The 18,739-nt window shown below is 42.1% G+C and overlaps 1 protein-coding gene across 4 annotated transcripts in view; it reads left to right on the top strand.

The window, feature by feature from the left end:
- The window catches only part of RASSF4 (Ras association domain family member 4), a 418,821-nt gene that overhangs the window by 126,474 nt on the left and 273,608 nt on the right, over nucleotides 1-18,739 (top strand). For all 4 annotated transcript variants that reach the window (XM_089680018.1, XM_089680016.1, XM_089680020.1 and 1 more), the window contains exon 3: nucleotides 1,424-1,500. In XM_089680018.1, coding sequence (XP_089536144.1) covers nucleotides 1,424-1,500 — 77 coding nt within the window. The remainder of the gene's footprint in view (nucleotides 1-1,423; nucleotides 1,501-18,739) is intronic.

Here is an 18,739-nt window from a genome sequence, read left to right on the forward strand (position 1 = left end):
AAAAACCGGACATATCGTCAGATGGACGATGAGCAGGCGAACAGTTTGATGGGTCACTCACCTAGTCTCAAACACACAGGAAAGCAGAAAAATAGATCTCGTGAACCGTTAAGTGCACACTTTCATAATTCATATCTAATTAATCCTCAGACTTGTCTGCATAATAATCTACCCGCGGGTGGAATGTCCCTTATGCAGATGGACAGTTATGGACCAAAATATGAGTTAAGGGAGATTTTTGCTCTAGTTGAGGCATCCACCCATATCTCCACGCCCTAAGCGGGGATTGGTCCTTGATTTCAGAGACACCCCCTGCTGGGGACCACAAAATAGACTGTCAGGCCTAAGAAAGTTAAGTTGAAGACGTCTCCCATTTTAATATCAATATCACCTGGGGGAGACCCGTGCCCCTTCTGCTCAGAAACGTGATCTGCTTACATCCAAGGCTTAATGGCAAGTATCTTAACCCTTTAACCTCTCTTTATCTCTTTGCTGTGCTGTTATTCTCTGTATATTTATATATATATATATATATATATATATATCTTAGTTACATCTTTTCTGTATATATTTTTTATGCACCTGTTTGACCTTTTAGTAATAAATCTTTCCTTCTGAATGTATTGAACTGTTTCTATAGCGCTTTATTGCAATTTGTGAATTCCTGCCTCTAAAGAGACGCTACTGTGTTTGTTTAACCCTCTGTATAACCGTCCTGCGGTGACCGTTTCATACAGACATTTATCTCAACCATTATAGTGTTTTTGCAGATATCTCCGAGTTTCCTCTTTCTCTGTACAAAAAGGAGGTGGTGGCAGTGTGAAGGGTTAATTGCATAATTAACCTGACCCAGTAACAATCGCTCAGGCTGCCGGTACATCGATCTGTGGTCCATTAGCTGGAAAATCGTTGTACAGGGTGCAGCTGGGTGTGGCATTGTTACGCACGTGACATCACGGTTTTAGATTGGCTAGTCCTTCGGTCACGAGTTTGGTGAAAAGGGCTGGGGTCTGACGCCGCGTTCGTCACATATTGGACGTCGCGATCGTGAGATCGTCACATGTTGGTGGCAGCTATCTTGCGATCGTGACACCATGCCTTTTCCCTGGTCAGCTGAATTATAAGAGCCAATAATTTGAAGGAACAACCCAGCTCCCTGGGTTCATAGCAGCCATATTATAAGTGTGTCTTAATGTTAGGGAGAGCTGGCAGTTCTTGTAGAGAAGGGGAGATCATTTTTTTAATTTTGCCATTGATAAATATCCTCCATGGCAGTGGTCGCCTTTCCATGCCTTTTGCTTGACAATAGATTTCTTATTAATCTTACAAATGGGCAGAACTGAACAAGAATTACCTACCATAGACTTCAATTCTTAGCATGTTTGCTGCTTGTAGTATCTGATGTACTATATGTTTTTTACAGGAACATCAGCAATTGAGGATGGGAGATGGTGAACCAAACCCATATGTGAGGATCAGCAGCACTAAATATATTTTACGGTAGGAATATATAATGCTGCAAATAAAATTTAAGTAAAACCAAAGGTGTATTGCAATGATAAAAACCCAAGTAAGAGGGTTGCAGATTTCCATCTGATGAAGATTATGTGTTTGTACATATGAAAACACTTGAAATTTTAGGCAAAAACACTAATTGATATATAAAGTAATAATGAGCATGGTGATCTGCTGCAAAATTAACAGTTTCACTGACATTTCACGGAGTCAGAAACACAATTTTTGGTCATTGAGCTGCTTAGACACAATTTGTTTGGAAAAAAGATCCATCAGCGTGGGATATTTTGGGGGATGTATTTTGGGTGGTCTAGATTTAATTTAGGATTTTGAATCCAATTAGAAAAATACAGTGGGGAAAATAATTATTTGATCCCCTGCAGATTGCCCACTAATTTTTTTATCATAGGTGTATTTTAAATGATAGAGACAGAATGTCAACCAAAAATCCAGAAAAAACACATGATACAAACATTATAAATTGAGTTGCAGTTCAGTGAGTAAAATAAGTATTTGATCCCCAAGCAAAACATGATTTAGTACTTGGTGGAAACACCCTTGTTGGCAAGCAGAGAGGTAAGACATTTCTTGTAGTAGGTTACCACGTTTGCATATCTCAGGAGGGATTTTGGTCCACTCTTCTTTACAGATCTCTCTAAATCCTTAAGGTTTCTTGGCTGTCACTTGGCAACTCGAAGTTTCAGCTTACTCCATAAATTTTCTATAGGTCTGGAGACAGGCTAGACCACTCCTTGACATTAATGTGCTTCTTCTTGGCAGTATGCTTTGGGTCATTGCCATGCTGGAAGACCCATGCAGTGTTCTGGTTGAGGGAAGATGGTTCCAATCCATGATTTACAATACATGGCACTGTCCATTCCCCCCTCAATGCTGGAAAAGTTAGGCTGTACCTTTTTAGCAAAGAAACCGTCCCAAAGCATGTTTCCACCTCTGTGCTTGACTGTAGGGATGGTTTTCTTTGTCAGCATTTTTCTTCTTCCAAACACAGTCGAGATGATGCTTACAATTTTTTCAACTGTATCAGAAAAGAAGTGATCTGTCTGTACAAACGTGAACTTTATTGCTTTTCTGGTCCTCTGGGTATTGTGGGTTAATTTTTTGAATGGCACTAGACAGAGCCCTATCTGCAGTGGTCTTAGAATATCACTGTGCCTAAAACGTGTGCTTCATTCTATCAATCTGTGCATCATCAGATTCACTGCAAATATGCAAGACTCGATTGAACTGCGATACTGCATTTCAAGATTTTGGGATGGGCACTGCTAAATTGCAATTATGTGTTCTTATCTGTGGGATTTAAAATAGAGCTCAATACATCAAGAAATACAACCTGCAGCTCAGAAATGTCAGGGATAAACAATAAAGCGGGAAAAATAGAATTGAGATACGGGTCAGTTTTACAAAAAAAAGCTACCAACAGGCCCAGGCTCCATTTGTGTTTAAAGAAAGTACTATAGTTCAAAACCACATTTAAAAGAAAGTTCCTAAAATCCTATGTGATGGCTCCGTCCATCCAGTTATTGCAGGGATGGAGCAGCTGTTCTGAACATCCTCTCTCAGGGAGGGAGCGCAATCCTGTTATTTTAGGCATTTAAAACTTGTCATCTTTTTAGTTGAAGCCACTGAACTCATCCTAGGTGAGAGGAGATAGAGCACACACTGCACATGTGCGGCCTGAAAGAATAGATAGATACCACTGGTAGGTAGTTTTGCACACTATGCTATAATATGCTATACTTATATGAAACAGCATACAACATTTTCTGGTAAAGTTGAACACATTTTAAGCAGAAACTCTGCATATGGCCCTGTACATGAGTAGTCGCATGCAGCTGTCACATATTTTAGCTGTACGCTTCACCCATGCCTCCCAGTTACTGAGATATACCTGGTTTTATGCTCAATGCACAAAAGCCCCTATATGCATGTGGTCTAATGCAGATTAGCACTGCATAGCACAACTGCATGCTGATGGCACAACCCCACTTGATTTTGGATAGACACACTGCAGGCTTTTGTCAAAAAATGTTTAATTGGATAGCTGTCTGGAGATTTTCTGGTGCCCTTGGTTGACAAAGAGCACATCTGCTCTGATCTCCATGCACTGCAGAAAAGGAAATAGGGGTAGAATGGCGGAGTTTGTCAGTTTGGCTCATGTTAAATGTCTGGCTTAAAACACTCCACCCCCAACATGGGATTGCAAGCAGCTAATTTCCAGACATATAATAAAAACGACATCAAACTTAGTATTGTGGATTAATAATTGGCCGTGGCCATTCATTTATTTATTTAAAATATTACATTGCATCAACAATTGACATAAATACATTTTTTCCAAGTATAAATAATAAAACTATTCTAAAAAACAACTCGGCTTTTGTAGCTCGAGTTGTATAACCATCCATAAATTTATAATATCTTGTCCCCCTTAACTAAAAGGTGACTAACCACATAAATAAGGCTGCAACATCAAAAAAGGGGAGGTTAGGAGACTAAATATAGTCTTGAAAATTTTCTACCCACTGGTAAAATCTTAGCAAAAGCTAAAGAACCTAATACATTTTGCACGTCTTTCAATAAGACTTTTTTTCTGCAAATCAGCAGAAGTGAAGATGACATATTTTTCAACTTCTCTATGGGAAGACGAAATTCCATAAGGGATGTATCGATAGTAATGCCTAGAAAATCTAAGTATCTAAGCAACTAGTAGCAAAAACATTATTTTCCCAAGCCATCAGAATCCCAAAATGTTTGAAAATAGCCAGAAACGCATTCAAAACATTGAGGCATTCAGATGCGTTAGCTGGACCTAAAAATAAGAAGTATTATTAGGATGAACTTGTGAGTTAGAAATCTATATATTAGATCGCTGGAATTTTTCTCACTCTCGTAAGATGTGAATTCTATAAAATCAATAAATAATTATCCGCGCTCTAATATTACCTTGCCAATGCTATATATTGTATAATACCATAGCAATACCATTAATTCATATATGCTGTGATGCTATCATCTTATCAGCTTTTTACCTGGATTACCTAAATGCATCTTATTATATTATCCTAGTGCTTAATAAAGCTTAAAAATAAAAATAAAAAAATATGTAATTAAATCCAATTATGATATTTATACAATGTGATTATTTCATTGAAAATAAATAAATTAATAAAATTCACTGTGCCAGTGTAAAAATAAACTAAATATAAATTAAATAAAAATAATGAAAAAAATTTATACATTCATATAATCCGATGTGCAAATGATGCAAAGCAAACAATAGATTGTATATATATTAGTGAGATATAAACGAATAAAAATAATAAAGATAATTAAAAAATATATCGATTCATAAAGTTCAGCAGCAAAAATGTGCAAAAAAGAAAAATGTGCAAAAAAGGTTTTAGGATTCAGCAGGAAGAAGATATTGGTGATATACTCTCCTTTTCAAGTTGCTTATATTGATGCAGATGGAAACCTACGGACTATCTTCTGAGTCTATGTAGATATGAGGTTTTCTCCCTCCTAGAGCCTCTCCTCACTTCAATGCTCAATATCTCCTCATATGACCCATAGAAGAAAGAAGATAAAAAGATATGGTGCCTTATCCAAGGTATAACAAACACTGTTTAATGTGCTCCCATTATGCACTCACATTGTGTTAATAAACAAAACGCATATAGAAATAAAACCGCAAGCTGCGGTGATGCTCAGCCTCTCAGGAGTGTGATCACACTCTGTCAGTACTCGCCATAATGTCAGTCCGGTACGTGGTGACGTCACTGCCCCTCCCCAACGCGTTGCGCCACAGGGAAAAACGTTGCTTCGTCTGGGGGATGTAGTAGCTACTACATCCCCCAGACGAAGCTACGTTTTTCCCTGTGGCGCATTACGGCGAGTACTGACAGAGTGTGATCACACTCCTGAGAGGCTGAGCATCACCGCAGCTCACGGTTTTATTTCTATATGCGTGTTGTTTATTAACACAATGTGAGTCATTGTGCATCATTTGCACATCGGATTATATGAATGTATACAATTTTTTTCATTATTTTTATTTATTTATATTTAGTTTATTTTTTATTAATTTATTTATTTTCAATGAAATAATCACATTGTATAAATATCATAATTGGATTTAATTACATATTTTTTTATTTTTAAGTTTTATTAAGCACTAGGATAATATAATATGATTCATTTAGGTAATCCAGGTAAAAAGCTGATAAAATGATAGCATCACAGCATATATGAATTAATGGTATTGCTATGGTATTATAAAAATAAGAAGTAATCTAAATAATGCAAAACATATGGGGTTCCTGCTACATGCTTCGCAACCCAGTCCACAAAAGTTGAGAAGGCTTCAAGATAAAAAAAAAAACACTCCATAGGTAAGCATTTGTCAAAACAATAAAATCCATCAAAGTAGAGCCCTAAAGAATTGAAACTAATATTTGCTTTAGCCAGTAAAGAATGAGGACCAAGCCGTCTCAATAAAACTACCACATCTTCAAATGATGCATATTAAACCGAACAAATGTCCTCAGAAATCTGATCATTAAGTCATGAACCACACAGAAAGGACAAATAGGGAATAAGTCAAAATGTATTTTTTTTAGGTGTAATTCCCAAAGGGGAAATACGAAAATTAGGAAAAGGCGGGCATGTAAAAGGACCTGCAATTCTCCCTTCAACTAACTCTTTAGAAATTTTCGCTTTCACTATATCTGGAAGGAGGGAAACAGAATGTAAATTTTTTACCATTTTGCAAAACCTCTTCAGGAAAAGATGTTAATAAAGGAAACCCTTCTAAAAAAAAAACCTTTATAAGCAGGAGAGCCATCTGCTGATTGGGATATTTGATTAACCAAGGTAAGTTGTTTTGTAGGATCACTGGTGATGGAGCTTTGGAGAAAGGAATCCTTGTTCTGGACTGGAATAGAAGATGACATCTTCTTAAAATAATTCATTACTGGGTGTGGGCCAAAACAAAAGGCGCATTCATGTTTATATCGGCAATTAACAGACCATTGCGAGTCATTACTTATAGGTCGGCAAAGATGTAAGTGGGTCAGTTAGGAAGAATATCAGATCATACGCAAAGGCCTTTACTTTGTGAGTCCCTGAGGCCTTGACATAGCCGAGGGACATAGCTCTCATCTAATTGTGCAGAGGAAGGGTTCCAACGAAAGCACAAAAATCAGAGGAGAGTGCGGGCATCCCCGGCGAGTACCATTGGAGATCTCGGAAAAAAATCAGACCTAGTTTTGTTAAGCTTAACAGCAGCAGATGGGCTGGAATAGATAGAGGAGATCCAAGACAACATGGCTGGCCCCAGTCCAACATGGCGTAAAGTGGTTTGGATAAACTGCCAGTTGGCCCTGTTGAAATCCTTCTCTGCGTCCATAGACAGCAGGAGAAGGGATCAACGGGTGGCCTTGGCCGCGTGTATTAGATTAGGAACTCTAATCGTGTTGTCTCTAGGGTCCCATAGGGTAGCAAAACCCACCTGGTCCCAGGGTATATGGCAGATGTGGGAGTAATCTATTAGCCAAGATCCTAGCAAATAATTTCAGGTCAGAATAGGGCTATTGGCCTATAATTTCCACATCTGGAGGGGTCCTTGCCTTCCTTAGGTATTGATGAGATGTATGCCAGAAGGTCATCTCGAGGCATGGGTTGCCCCTGTACAATGGAGTTAAGTGCTGGGACCAAGTGGGGAGAGAAAACATCAAAAAAGGCCCTATAGTTGGCAGGAGTGAGACCATCAGGTCCGGGAGCCTTTTTAGGTTTGGACTGTGCCAATGCTACTCCAAGTTCCTCAATTGTGATCAGCTCTTCTAGTTCCGCACACACCTCTGGAGGAAGGGATGGCATGCCTGAAGCTGCAATGTACGATTGGAGCGATGGCAGCCCCTATGGAGGGGATGCATCCACAAGAGATTGGCCTATATTGTAGAGATCATGGTAGAATCTGTGAAATTCGGCAGCCATGTTGGTGGAGGTTGTCAATTTCTGTCCAGTGGGGGTTTGTATGTGATCTATGTTTGTATGTGACCGCAGGTCCTTCCGAACGTCAGAGAGTTCGAGGTAGGTGGCACGCGCCAACATTGCTTTATGGGACCATTCAAGTCTGCGTAGATCATTTAGGAGACCGTCAATCTGATGGGAGTGTTCCCTTTTAAGGTGCGCTCCATTGCGAATCAGCAGGCCCTGAATCACCGGTTTATTTGCTTCCCATACCATTAATGGGTTGTCTACAGAATCGCAGTTGACCGTAAAGCACTCTACAAGAGCTGCTCTAAAGGTGGCACAAGTATCCAAAGACTGAAGAAGGGTTTCATTTAGCTTCCACGAAAGGGGCCCTCGCACAGTCGAATCCAACCTGAGGATAAGGCGTACTGGGGCATGATCAGAGAAGGAAATAACATCGATTTGTGCAGAAATAACAGAAGAGCCTGGCAAGTAATCAAAAAATAGTCCAAACGTGATGGACCGGAGAAAAGAACACCCCTGGGGGTTTAACAGTTGCCACGGGTCAACTAAACTGCAGGTCACCTTTCAAACGCCTGAGGCGTGCATTGGTGAGATAGGAGGAACCCCGTGAGATCTCTAATAGGGGGTCCATAGCAAAATTAAGGTCCCCACCAAAAATTAGGGTCCCTTCAAAAACATTTTGGAGGGATGGTAACAGATCCTCTAAAAATTGGACCTGGTCAACATTGAGGAAATACACATTTACAGGAGTGAACTGCACATTCTGAATCTTCCCTTTCAGCAAAAGAAACCATCCCAGGAGGTCTGATTGCACCAAACCACACGACCAAGGCACAGAATTGCCAGTCAGGTTACTGACGCCTTTCGATTTAGAAATCGGTGATGAGCTATGGTACATCCACGGGAAGTCCCTGTTGGTCAATTTAGGGATATGATCGCATTTGAAATGCGTTTCCTGTAAAAAAAAGGACCTGAGACTTACTCTTCCGAAGGTCAGCCAGAAGCCGTGAGCATTTCTCTGGAGTGTTGAAACCCCTAGTATTCAAAGTTATCTTTAGTAGGCCCATTGCAAAACAAAGAGACACCCTCCAACTGCAAGCAAACGGCTACGTGCCTATCAAGACCCCACGGGAAAGAGAGAGACCACGGAGGAGAGAATGAGACCCCCAAGATGAGGAGGTAAAATAAGAAGGAACAGAAAAAGAAAGTACAATAAAAAAGAACAAAGGGAAGAGAGGAAAATGAAACTGAGAAAGCAAAGATAAGAGACAGAAAAGGAAGGCAAAGGGGAGGAGAGAGACTTAGGAAAAAAAAAGGTAATCGGAGGGGGGGGGGCAAAAGAGGGGTGTGTAGAGTATAGGGATGGGATATGTCTACAATTGAAAACAAGTCTAGGAGGGTGAACAAGGCACTCCCACAAGGAATCACCCTATGGGGGGTATAGAGCAATCACAGGCGGGAGGGGGCATTTACGATAGAAGTAGCCATGGCCTGTAGGTCTTGTTTGGTAGGAAAGTCTGCCATGAGGTCTTTAATATACCCCACCATGGGGCCATCCAATCCCCGTTCTCTGACAGACTGCGTTGGGGAGTTTTCGGGAGGAAGAGCAGGTGACAAGATTGGAGACACCAGCATCAGAGGATATAGAGTGCTGGTGGAGAAAGTAATGGGTTATTGCACCTTCTCTAACATTCCCGGTGGTCTGTTGCGGTTTCCGATCTCCTGGCAGGAGAGAGCAACTGGGCGGTGAGGCCCTACTAGCTGGTCTTCTGTCCTGGTCCATGCAGAGCTCTGAGAAAAGCGTCTTCATGCCGCCATCGTCAAGCCATGCCCCTATCATCATCATTTTTTACTTTATCCTGTCTGAGAAATTCTTTACTAGATGGAAGTAAAGACAACAGGTCAATAAATTCATCATTCCAAATTTTTTTTTGTTAATCTTAGATAAATGAAATCCCAAAGGAGAAAGAACACATAAAATGCTTTCGTTAATACAGATTTCAGGGACACCAAGTAAGCTCACAGTCCATTTAACGACATGCTCCTTCTGAATAGATGTCAGATCAACAACAGGAGGCCAAGGATCAGCCACAGAAGCTTGATCTGGTACAGCCCAGACAGCATAGATATCTGGAATATGTAAACCAGAAGTACTGAAGAAACAGTATTGATATTAGATAACGTACAGGCTAACTGAGATAGACACTGACAGGCTATTTTTCAATGCATGGTTGGAAAACTCAGCAGACCTAGCTGAAGCAGCAGCAGGCATGTCATGTTGTAGTGTAGAAAGGAGCGCAGTACCCAGCTGACCCATTTCTTTCTCTATCCTGGTGGATGTGGGCAGGATCGCTCTGGATGCTGCCTGTCAGCATCCTTCTATCCAGCGTACTCGGTTGCCATGGCTACCAACCTCCACTCCCCAATACTGACTTGCCTTGGCTCTGCCTCTTCCGAGCTCAGCCCTTCGTAGCCTCTGCGCCAGGATGCCACATCTCTGGAGAGGCCAACCTAGTGGGCAAGCTCCTCCACACCACCTGAGGGCTATACTGCCACCGAGACCTGCGCTGCCTCTTCACCAGCCCACTGACCTCTTTGGCTCCTCCCGCTGGCACTGTACCTTGCTGACCTGGAACCGGAATTGTGCCACTTCCACTTACATGCAGATGTCTGTTTGTTTGGCTTCATCTTCTACACTGTTACCCTCCACTGATCCACTGCCGATCAGATGCCCGGCTGCCTCTTCAGCCTCCAGCCCCATAGGTAAGGCGAGGCACTTACAGATCCAGCTGTCCCCATCTTCAGCTTTGGCCTGCTCTAAAAGCTGCCGAAGCAGGGTCTTCATGTTGCCTCAGAAGTAGAAGCAAGGGCAGCCAGTATTATAGCTCTTTCGCAGCACCCCGCTGCTGATGACCTCCTGAGGCGACTGGTGCCTAACCCCTATCAGAACCCCCTTTATATAGGGAGCCCCGCAGGTTCCAGAATTTTCTGAAGCAAGTGACCTAAAGATTCGAGGCTCACCAACCTGACAGTTACAAGGCTCCCCAACGTACCATGAGGAAAAGGGAGTTTGGGGTATCTTGAAACCCCTTCCCTTTTCCTGTACATCCTGTTGGAATAAATGCCCACCCCAGGCCTATCCCATGGGTAGGTATGCAGGAGCATTGAGGAATGGCCACACTGCATTTTTCTCATACAAGATGGGCAGTGAGGCAAAAGAAATAAGCATGTTGTTTACCAGTTGCTAGGGTTCACCATGTTTTCATGGATCAGATGGACAGATTGTTGGATGGGGCTGGAGAAAACCCAGCTGCCATGGTACATATTGGTACAAATGACAAAGTTAGAGGAAGATAGAGTGTCAGAGATGCTGCCTGTACCATGAGCCAACTCAGATAACGAGAGCTAAACAAGTAACTGCAGAACTGGTGTTCTAAGGAGGGTTTGGGGTTCATGGAGAACTGGGTAAACTTTGTGTTTGGTTACCTGCACTACAACAGTGACAGACTGCACAAAATGGGGATGGTTCAACTCTATTGGGGGAGGAGTTGGCCAGAAGGTTGGATGTACTTTTAAACTGGGATGTTGGGGTGGAAGAATCAGTAAGAGGCATACCATATAGTGAACAAGGATCAAAATGTGCAGATGTGGGCACATTTTTTTTTGGGGGGGGGGGGTGGATTATAGTGAAACTAAAGTATCCAGGACCAATGCTAGATACTAGTAGGCTGGCTGAATCTTACTGTAACCTAAGGACCAGCAAGAATAAAATATGATCTTGTAAAAAATTAAAAAGCATGTACACAAATGTGAGCCAATCTGACAGCACAATCCCATCTATAGCAACAACTACCTCACCCTAAAGAAAAGTCAGCAACTTTCACCCTTGAACGTTAACGTGAATAATAACGAACTTTTCTCAGCAAAATAAATAAATAAATCAAAATAAAATATAAAAAATAAACTAAATCAATAACCAATCATAAGTGTCCAAAAACGTAAATGTCCTCAATCCAAAATTATCCAAAAAATTGTCTCTATATGATACAGTCTTTTCACCTCCAAACAAAAATATATTTCTTTACTTTATCCCACGTGATGTCTCCAGATTCCTTGTGTTCCTCAAAAAATATAAACTCAAGATAGTGTATTACCTTTTATATATAAGTAACGTGCCACAAATCGTAAAGCATGCAAACTGCATAACATGTGCAATACACATGTGAAGAGAGAAAAAAAATATATAATATAAAAGTATATAACAAAATACACATGTGAATACACTCCAATTGTGAACACTTCAACTGCAAACAATAAACAGTGATTCACTCCAATTTGGTGTAAAACACAATTCGCTCAATGCAAAAAAGTGATCAAGCTTTCAAACCAACTCTATAAATGATTTTCTATATCAAACCCATTTCTATGTTGTGCACAAAAACACTTAGTGTAAAAATAAAGTGTTCCAATCTAGCTGGTGTAACAGTGAATAATTACCTTATGCCAGTATTAACAGGCACTACTCAGATAATGGATGAAAAACACTCTCCAGGATCCTAATTAATCGTGTTTCTCCTCCATGTTCCTCATAGAATAAATCAGGGATTAGAGATGATGGTGTAATCAATAAAATACCATTTATTAAGTAACTTACATCTTAAAACTGAAGAAAACAGCTCCCAATGACAGAGACAGCTCAAGTATATGCTTTAGTATGGGAACAACCACATGTTCCCACTTCCAAAATGGCCACGACCGCACTTCTGGTTCTGCGTGAGTGCATCAGACGTCACGTGTTTCGACGCGTTTCGTCACTTCCTTGACTTTTTCACAATGTACAGAAATGCTTGCTAGAAGTCTAGAGCTAGAACTTAATACATGAGAAGTATTTTGACTAAAGGGTGGTGGTTGATGGCATATCTTATAAAGGGTCTAGAGTTGTGAGTGTGGTAAGCCAGGGCTCTGTCCTAGGAACAATTCCATTTAACTTGTTCATAAACAATAGGTTGGAATAAACAGTTCAATCTTCATGTTTGCCGATGATACAAAGCTAAGTAGAGCAATAACTTCAAAACAGAATATAGCAAATTTACAAGATAATCTATTTAAAATAGAGGGTTGGGCAGATGAGGTTTAAAATTAATTGTAAATCCTCACTGTGTAAAACAACTCATACAGTTTAATATAGAAATTAATGTGAAACATTTGTTTATAGATATAAATAAGGGGGGAAAAAAGGTGTATATAACTTTTTTTTTATAAGTGATCACATTTCCTCTGTTCTCAGCTGCATAAGAGCTAGAGGAGGAGAAACAGCAGGACGCTGGTCTTCCCAATGAAAACTTGTGCACGAGGGGTGTCAGGACACGTCTGATCACTGGAGGAGAGCAGGCTGAGTTCCCAGCATAGCTAAAGAAGTGACCACTGGGTATTCTCCTGCCTAGTATAGTCAGTTTTTAATAGGAAAGCAGAGGGACTGGTAAGAACACCAGGGAATTCATACAAAGGAAGCAATACAAAGAGAACAGGACACTTTTTCATACAAGTACATGGTACAGCAGGCACATGAAAAGTTGGGTTTACATATTCTTTAATATTAAAATATGTAAAGTAATGTACTTGAGAGCTAAAAATATGAATGCAAGTTACTCGCTAGGGGGAGAATCTCTGGGGAATTGAGGATAGAAAAAGATCTGGGGGTCCTAGCATGCAATGCCAAGCTGCAACAAGCAATGCGAGCAGACTCTTAGCATGCATTAAAAAAGAGATAAAACTATAATTCTACCTCTTTACAAAACTCTGGCTCGGCCATATCTCAGAATGGGAAAGCAGAATTTCCCAGGCAAAATGTGCAGGGGGGGGATTGGACAGCCTAATGCAGAGAGATAGGGAGTGAAGACACACCAGAGTGCCAATAGACTGAGCCACTGGGAAGCTCTTGCTGTGAGGGGAAACTGCAGAGTGCACATTGCTGTCCAGTGTTCACCATCACTGCTTCATATCAGTGACCTGAACGGGATTCGGAGCGCAGAGATTGGGGGTGCAGAGGAGAGAGTGGATTAATAGCTGTGTGAGTGACAAGACGCTTTGGTGCAATATCATTGAGACTGGTGAGCTGATGCTAGGGATTTGCTATCTGCGGCTAGAGAGACTGATTCCTTTAGCAACTCACCATAAAGTCATCTAGAAGCCTTATTTCTGCCTGCAGGCTGGATTGGGACTATTCTCATGTGCACCAACGGTACAACTTGGTCCCAACGCTAGCCAGCTGAAGAGTTAGGACTAAAGACTGTCCCTTTACAGCTGCTACACAGAGACCTTCACCTTTTGCTGACAGGTACATCTCAGGGGACTTTGCACCATATCCTATCAATTCTCCTAGAGTGCACTCTAGACTATAGCATCATCACTCACATTGCAGGTAAAAGTTATATGCGCTGTTTATTGCTGACTTTGCTGTTTCATGAGTTCATCCCACTCTAGTGGTGCTGAACTCTATTCTAAGTTACTTTGGCATAGCAATTACATTGTCTAGAAAACTGTGTCTGTATCTACCTACTGTATTCTCATTTATGCTCCTACCATCATTTACTCTAACCCATACCAATACATTGAGTTAATTTACTACTAAACTGTCTTGTATTTATTTCCTGGTACTAATTCACAGTCAAGCTAAAGATATTCACACTGGTGTTTTTATTAGCGCTTGCAGTGACATTTAGTCAGCGAGGTGTGTCCTAGAGGCTGAGATTGTTCTTAGAGTTGAGGCACAGAACAGAGGACCCAGATTACCAAACCACTCCTTCGGGGGAGCGCTACATGTGGGGGCTCATCTGGGATTTGAACCCGGGACCTCTTGCGCGTATACACTACGACAGTGAAGAAGAGGTATTCCCACATGTTTCCAAGGGGCTAGTCTCCAAATAACCAGTGTAGCTGAAGCCCACCTGATACAGTAGAGGGTGCTGGACACCAACTTGGAGAATTCCAGCTAGACACCACCAGAACCAGAGGTAGCTACCACAGCACCTATAGCACCCTCAGGGTTCTATTTTTCTTCTTTCTTTACTGGTGTCCAATGTGAGGAAGCTGGTAGAGAACGTCATAAAGAATGCGTCCACACCTGAAAACTGTGTGTACTGAAAGCTGTGGTTCTTCTCCGGAAAGACTCCCAAACCCTTGTGGGATGATTACTTCAACACCTGGATAGACCAAACTGTACAGGCGATAGAAAAAAGGGAAGTAGCTGACGCCATCAAGAGACCGCAAATAGTTGAGAGCTTATGCGCACCCGCTTCTGACGTCATCAGAAACCTAAAGCGAGACAAACCAGGATGCACTGCCACAAAAAGAAGAATTTTATGAAGCAGCGGAAAGCTGTGCAGAGCTGACTTACCTCTTTGAGCTTCGTCACACAACTAGACAGGTTTCTTAAGCTGTCCTGGAGGGTAGACTGGAAGCTGAGGTTGTGAACAGAGCCTTTTTGACCCAGGTTCTGAAAGGGGCGCAGCTTTTAGACCCAGTAATGTTAAAACTCCAGACGAGACCAGAGTCACCTCTTGACCTATACTAAAATTACAACAATTTGGGAAGAAGAGGCTCTGATCACAGCCAAGACCCAGAAACCTAACACTTCAAAGGGGCACGGACAAGCTGCGACTATATGCTCAGTTCAGACCAGTTCGGGTGTCACAGAGGAAGTTGAGAGTGGAATGACCCAGTCCTTAAGTCTCTAGCTCAGACTATAGCTCAGTTCACCCAAACCTTCGAAGTTCAGAATACTGTTGGGAAGGTGGTACACACTCAAGCAGGGATGTAGAAATCTCATACTGATATGCAATAGGCAGTGATTGTTTTAGCCTCAGGATGGAAGGCATCAGGGAAGGCTAATTTAGACAATGCCAAGCTTACTTCTAAAAAGAAATGCTATGGCTTTGGAGAAGCTGGGCGCTTCAGAGCACAATGTCCAGGGGGAAGAGCTCCACCTGATGTTGCAAAAGAAGTCCTGGAAATGTTGCAGAAGCTGCTATCTGGAAAGCCGATGGGAAAACTTCAGAGGGCCCCAGTTAGGGAACCAGCCAGATGCTCACCTACAACGGCTCACTCCAAATTCAAAGACACAAAGAAACAACAGCGGAGGTCCAAAATCTCACAGAGGCCCCCCCCCCCCCCTGCTGTTCCTGAGCAAATGTACAACTTAACTTTACTTCAGACAGATGATCATGGAAAGACAATGCAAACAATTCTCCCAGAACTTCAACAAAGCCATTGACACCCCAGAAGCAGGTCAGGAAGAAAGTATTCGAAGCTGAACTCCAAGCAAGTTTCTGGACAAGATAGCAGAACCTTCTCCCATTGTGCCAGTCCAAGTAGAAGGCATCTATACAGGGTTCTTCTGGAAACAGGGCACAGGTGACCCTGCTTTACCGTGACTTTTACGACAAACATCTACCCCTACAGAAGTAGAGATTTGGGGTCTTGGAACTCTAAATTTCCCCTATGATGCATACCTACTAATAAAGTTGACCTTTGACTGCTCCGTGGCTGGGTAATCAGAGAAATTTGATATATCAGTCATTGTGTGTCCTCGCCCACCTGGAGCCAATAAGAGTTCCCTGTTAGAAAAAAGAAACACTGACCACCTCAGGGGACTACTCACACCTCTTGTCTCAAAGCATGATACCCCAACTGAGAGTGCACACCTCATGTTATTGCAAATGCATCGGTGCCTGGTTCAGGAACAGAAAACCCCAGTGGAAGGAGTTGGGAAGTTATGGCAATTAGACATAGATGAGAAGACACTGCAGCCAAGGAAGTAGAATGTTTTAGAGTTTCAGTCAAGCTGAACCAAGATCAACAAGGACCCTCTGTTGTCCTTGAAATGACAAGAGAAAGACATAATCCCTGAAGTAGTGCTGACTAGGGCTTTACAAATAAGTCACAGGAGTATTCCAGTCAATGTTCACAACATCACTGACTTGCCAGAGAAATTACTGGCTTGAGACTTGAGATGACAAGTGAACCCAGCCACCCCAGTTTCACCCTCTGATTAGATGCGATCCACATAGAGGAGTTCTACCCAAAGAGTGCCGCGTTCTCGCTCTAGTGGAAAGAAAGAGCCAAAAGCCAACATCTGAGATGACGAGGAATGTTACCAAAGAGTGATTTTGATGTGGGGTGTGCAAAGCGTGCCCAGCACCCAATTTGTCTTCAGGAAGACAAGCCATTCATAGAAAGAGCCTGACAGATTCCACTGGATGATCTGGAAGATCTCCATGAGCAACTAGCAGAGTTGAACAGCATGGGCTACATTAGAGAGTCGCTGAGCCCTTATGCCTCCCCATAATGGTGGTGGGAAGAAGGATGGTTCCCTGAGGTTGTGTATTGACTACTGCACACTCAATAGGAGAATCATCCCCAACCAGTATACCGCACGTCCGATAGAAGGTGCCCTTATCGAGGGCGAAGTGGTTCAGTGTGCTAGACCTGAAGAGTGGGTACTACCAGATCCCCATGCATCCAGAAGACAGAGAGAAGATGACCTTCATCTGTCTGCTAGGGTTTTTTGAATTCAATAGAAAGCCCCAAGGTATGTTGGGGGCTCCAAGAACCTTCCAAAACTGATGGAAAAGAGAGTAGGAGACATGAATCCGATCAAAGTGCTGGTGTACCTAAGTGATATAATTGTTTTTAGCAGAACCCTTAAAGAACATGAAAAGCGCCTGGAGATGGTCTTGAAGAGACATCATGATGAGGGGTTAAAGTTGTCCCTAGAGAAGTGTCAGTTCTGCCAGCCTTCTGTCACTTACCTTGGACATGTTGTCTCAGCTGAGGGAAGAAACTGAAAGCTGTGACCTCCTTCTCATACCATTAAGGATTCATCGAGGGATTCACTAAGATAATTCAATGAATTGTTAGAGTGAGGGTGAGGACAACAGCCCAGATTCACTGACACCAGTCAAACAAACTGCAGGACCCAGGAAGTCTCATTAGTCAATCCAAGACCAGTGGACTGATAAGTGTGAGCAAGTCTTCCATCAGCTGTAGAGGAGCTTAATGAAAGCCTGTGTTCTAATCTATGCTGTTCCTAATAACATTCTCAAGAGCCTCAATACAAAACAATAGGGCAAAAGGCAGTATCTGTAATCGTTCTAAGAGAGCAGGGTCTTCAAAGACAGGTTCCTGGTTTCTGTTTATTTGTCTTAACCAGTTAGCAATAGTCTGACAAATAGACATTGTATAAAATAAAGATAGTGAGCGCTCCTGAGAGGCAGCTGCTAAAACACCAAAAGGTACCAATGTAAAACCTTCAAAGTAGATGGTATAATAGGGGTGTAGCACTAAAAATGATAATAATTATACGGTTTCTAACACAAGACAACCTGTGAGGGTGTACTAAAAAATGTCCGCTAATAGAGTTCAAACATAGATATATATAAAATATGAATCAACTCCCAAGATAATAAAATCAGCAGCAGACAGACTTCTGACGCTAACCAGTAGTTAAAGTGCGCACTCACCAGAAGCTCATGGGTAATGCGCATGTGATATAAACCATCAAGGTATCTGTAGATGGGCAGGTCAATCCGGTGAACTTATCCTCTATGGTGTAGTCATAAAGCTGTAATAAGTTGTCTGCTGAATCCAGAGGTCCCCTTAAGGATGGCTAAGGTGATCAGCCTGTGTACAGGGCTCCTGTTCCTCTGGTAATGCTGTATCACTGGGGTAACCTGTAGGCTTCCCCCTAGCAGAGTCCACAGTCACAGGGTTCTTAGTAGCAGATTCATCAGACACAGCGATGGTAGAATCTGATTGCAGGACCTCACCACGAGGGATCTGGTCTGAAGAAGGTCTGTCTCACCCACTAGACCATGTCTGGAGGAAGTTGGTAGGTAGCAGCTGGTGAGTTGTGATTAAAGAACCGAGCCTAAACCGAGCCCTGTGATGTGTAATGTTCTCCAGATTGTAATGGGTACCACTAGTTGTGCATTGGCACAAAGTAACCATATTCTAAAGGAACTTGGTCTTCAGCTGGGAGGCCTTGCACTGCTCAGAGACTTGCCTCATGGTCATCAGCTGTGAGGCCTTAGACTGCTCAGAAATGTGCCTCATGGTCTCCATCTGTGATGCATTAGACTGTCCAACACCCACAGATACTAGAATAGATTGTCCTTTAATTGCTATGTGATAATCTTTTTGGTATCCC

Source organism: Staurois parvus, unplaced genomic scaffold (assembly GCF_062004578.1).
Source record: "Staurois parvus isolate SC_StPar_1 unplaced genomic scaffold, SC_StPar_1.0 ptg000234l, whole genome shotgun sequence".
Classification (NCBI taxonomy): domain Eukaryota; kingdom Metazoa; phylum Chordata; class Amphibia; order Anura; family Ranidae; genus Staurois; species Staurois parvus.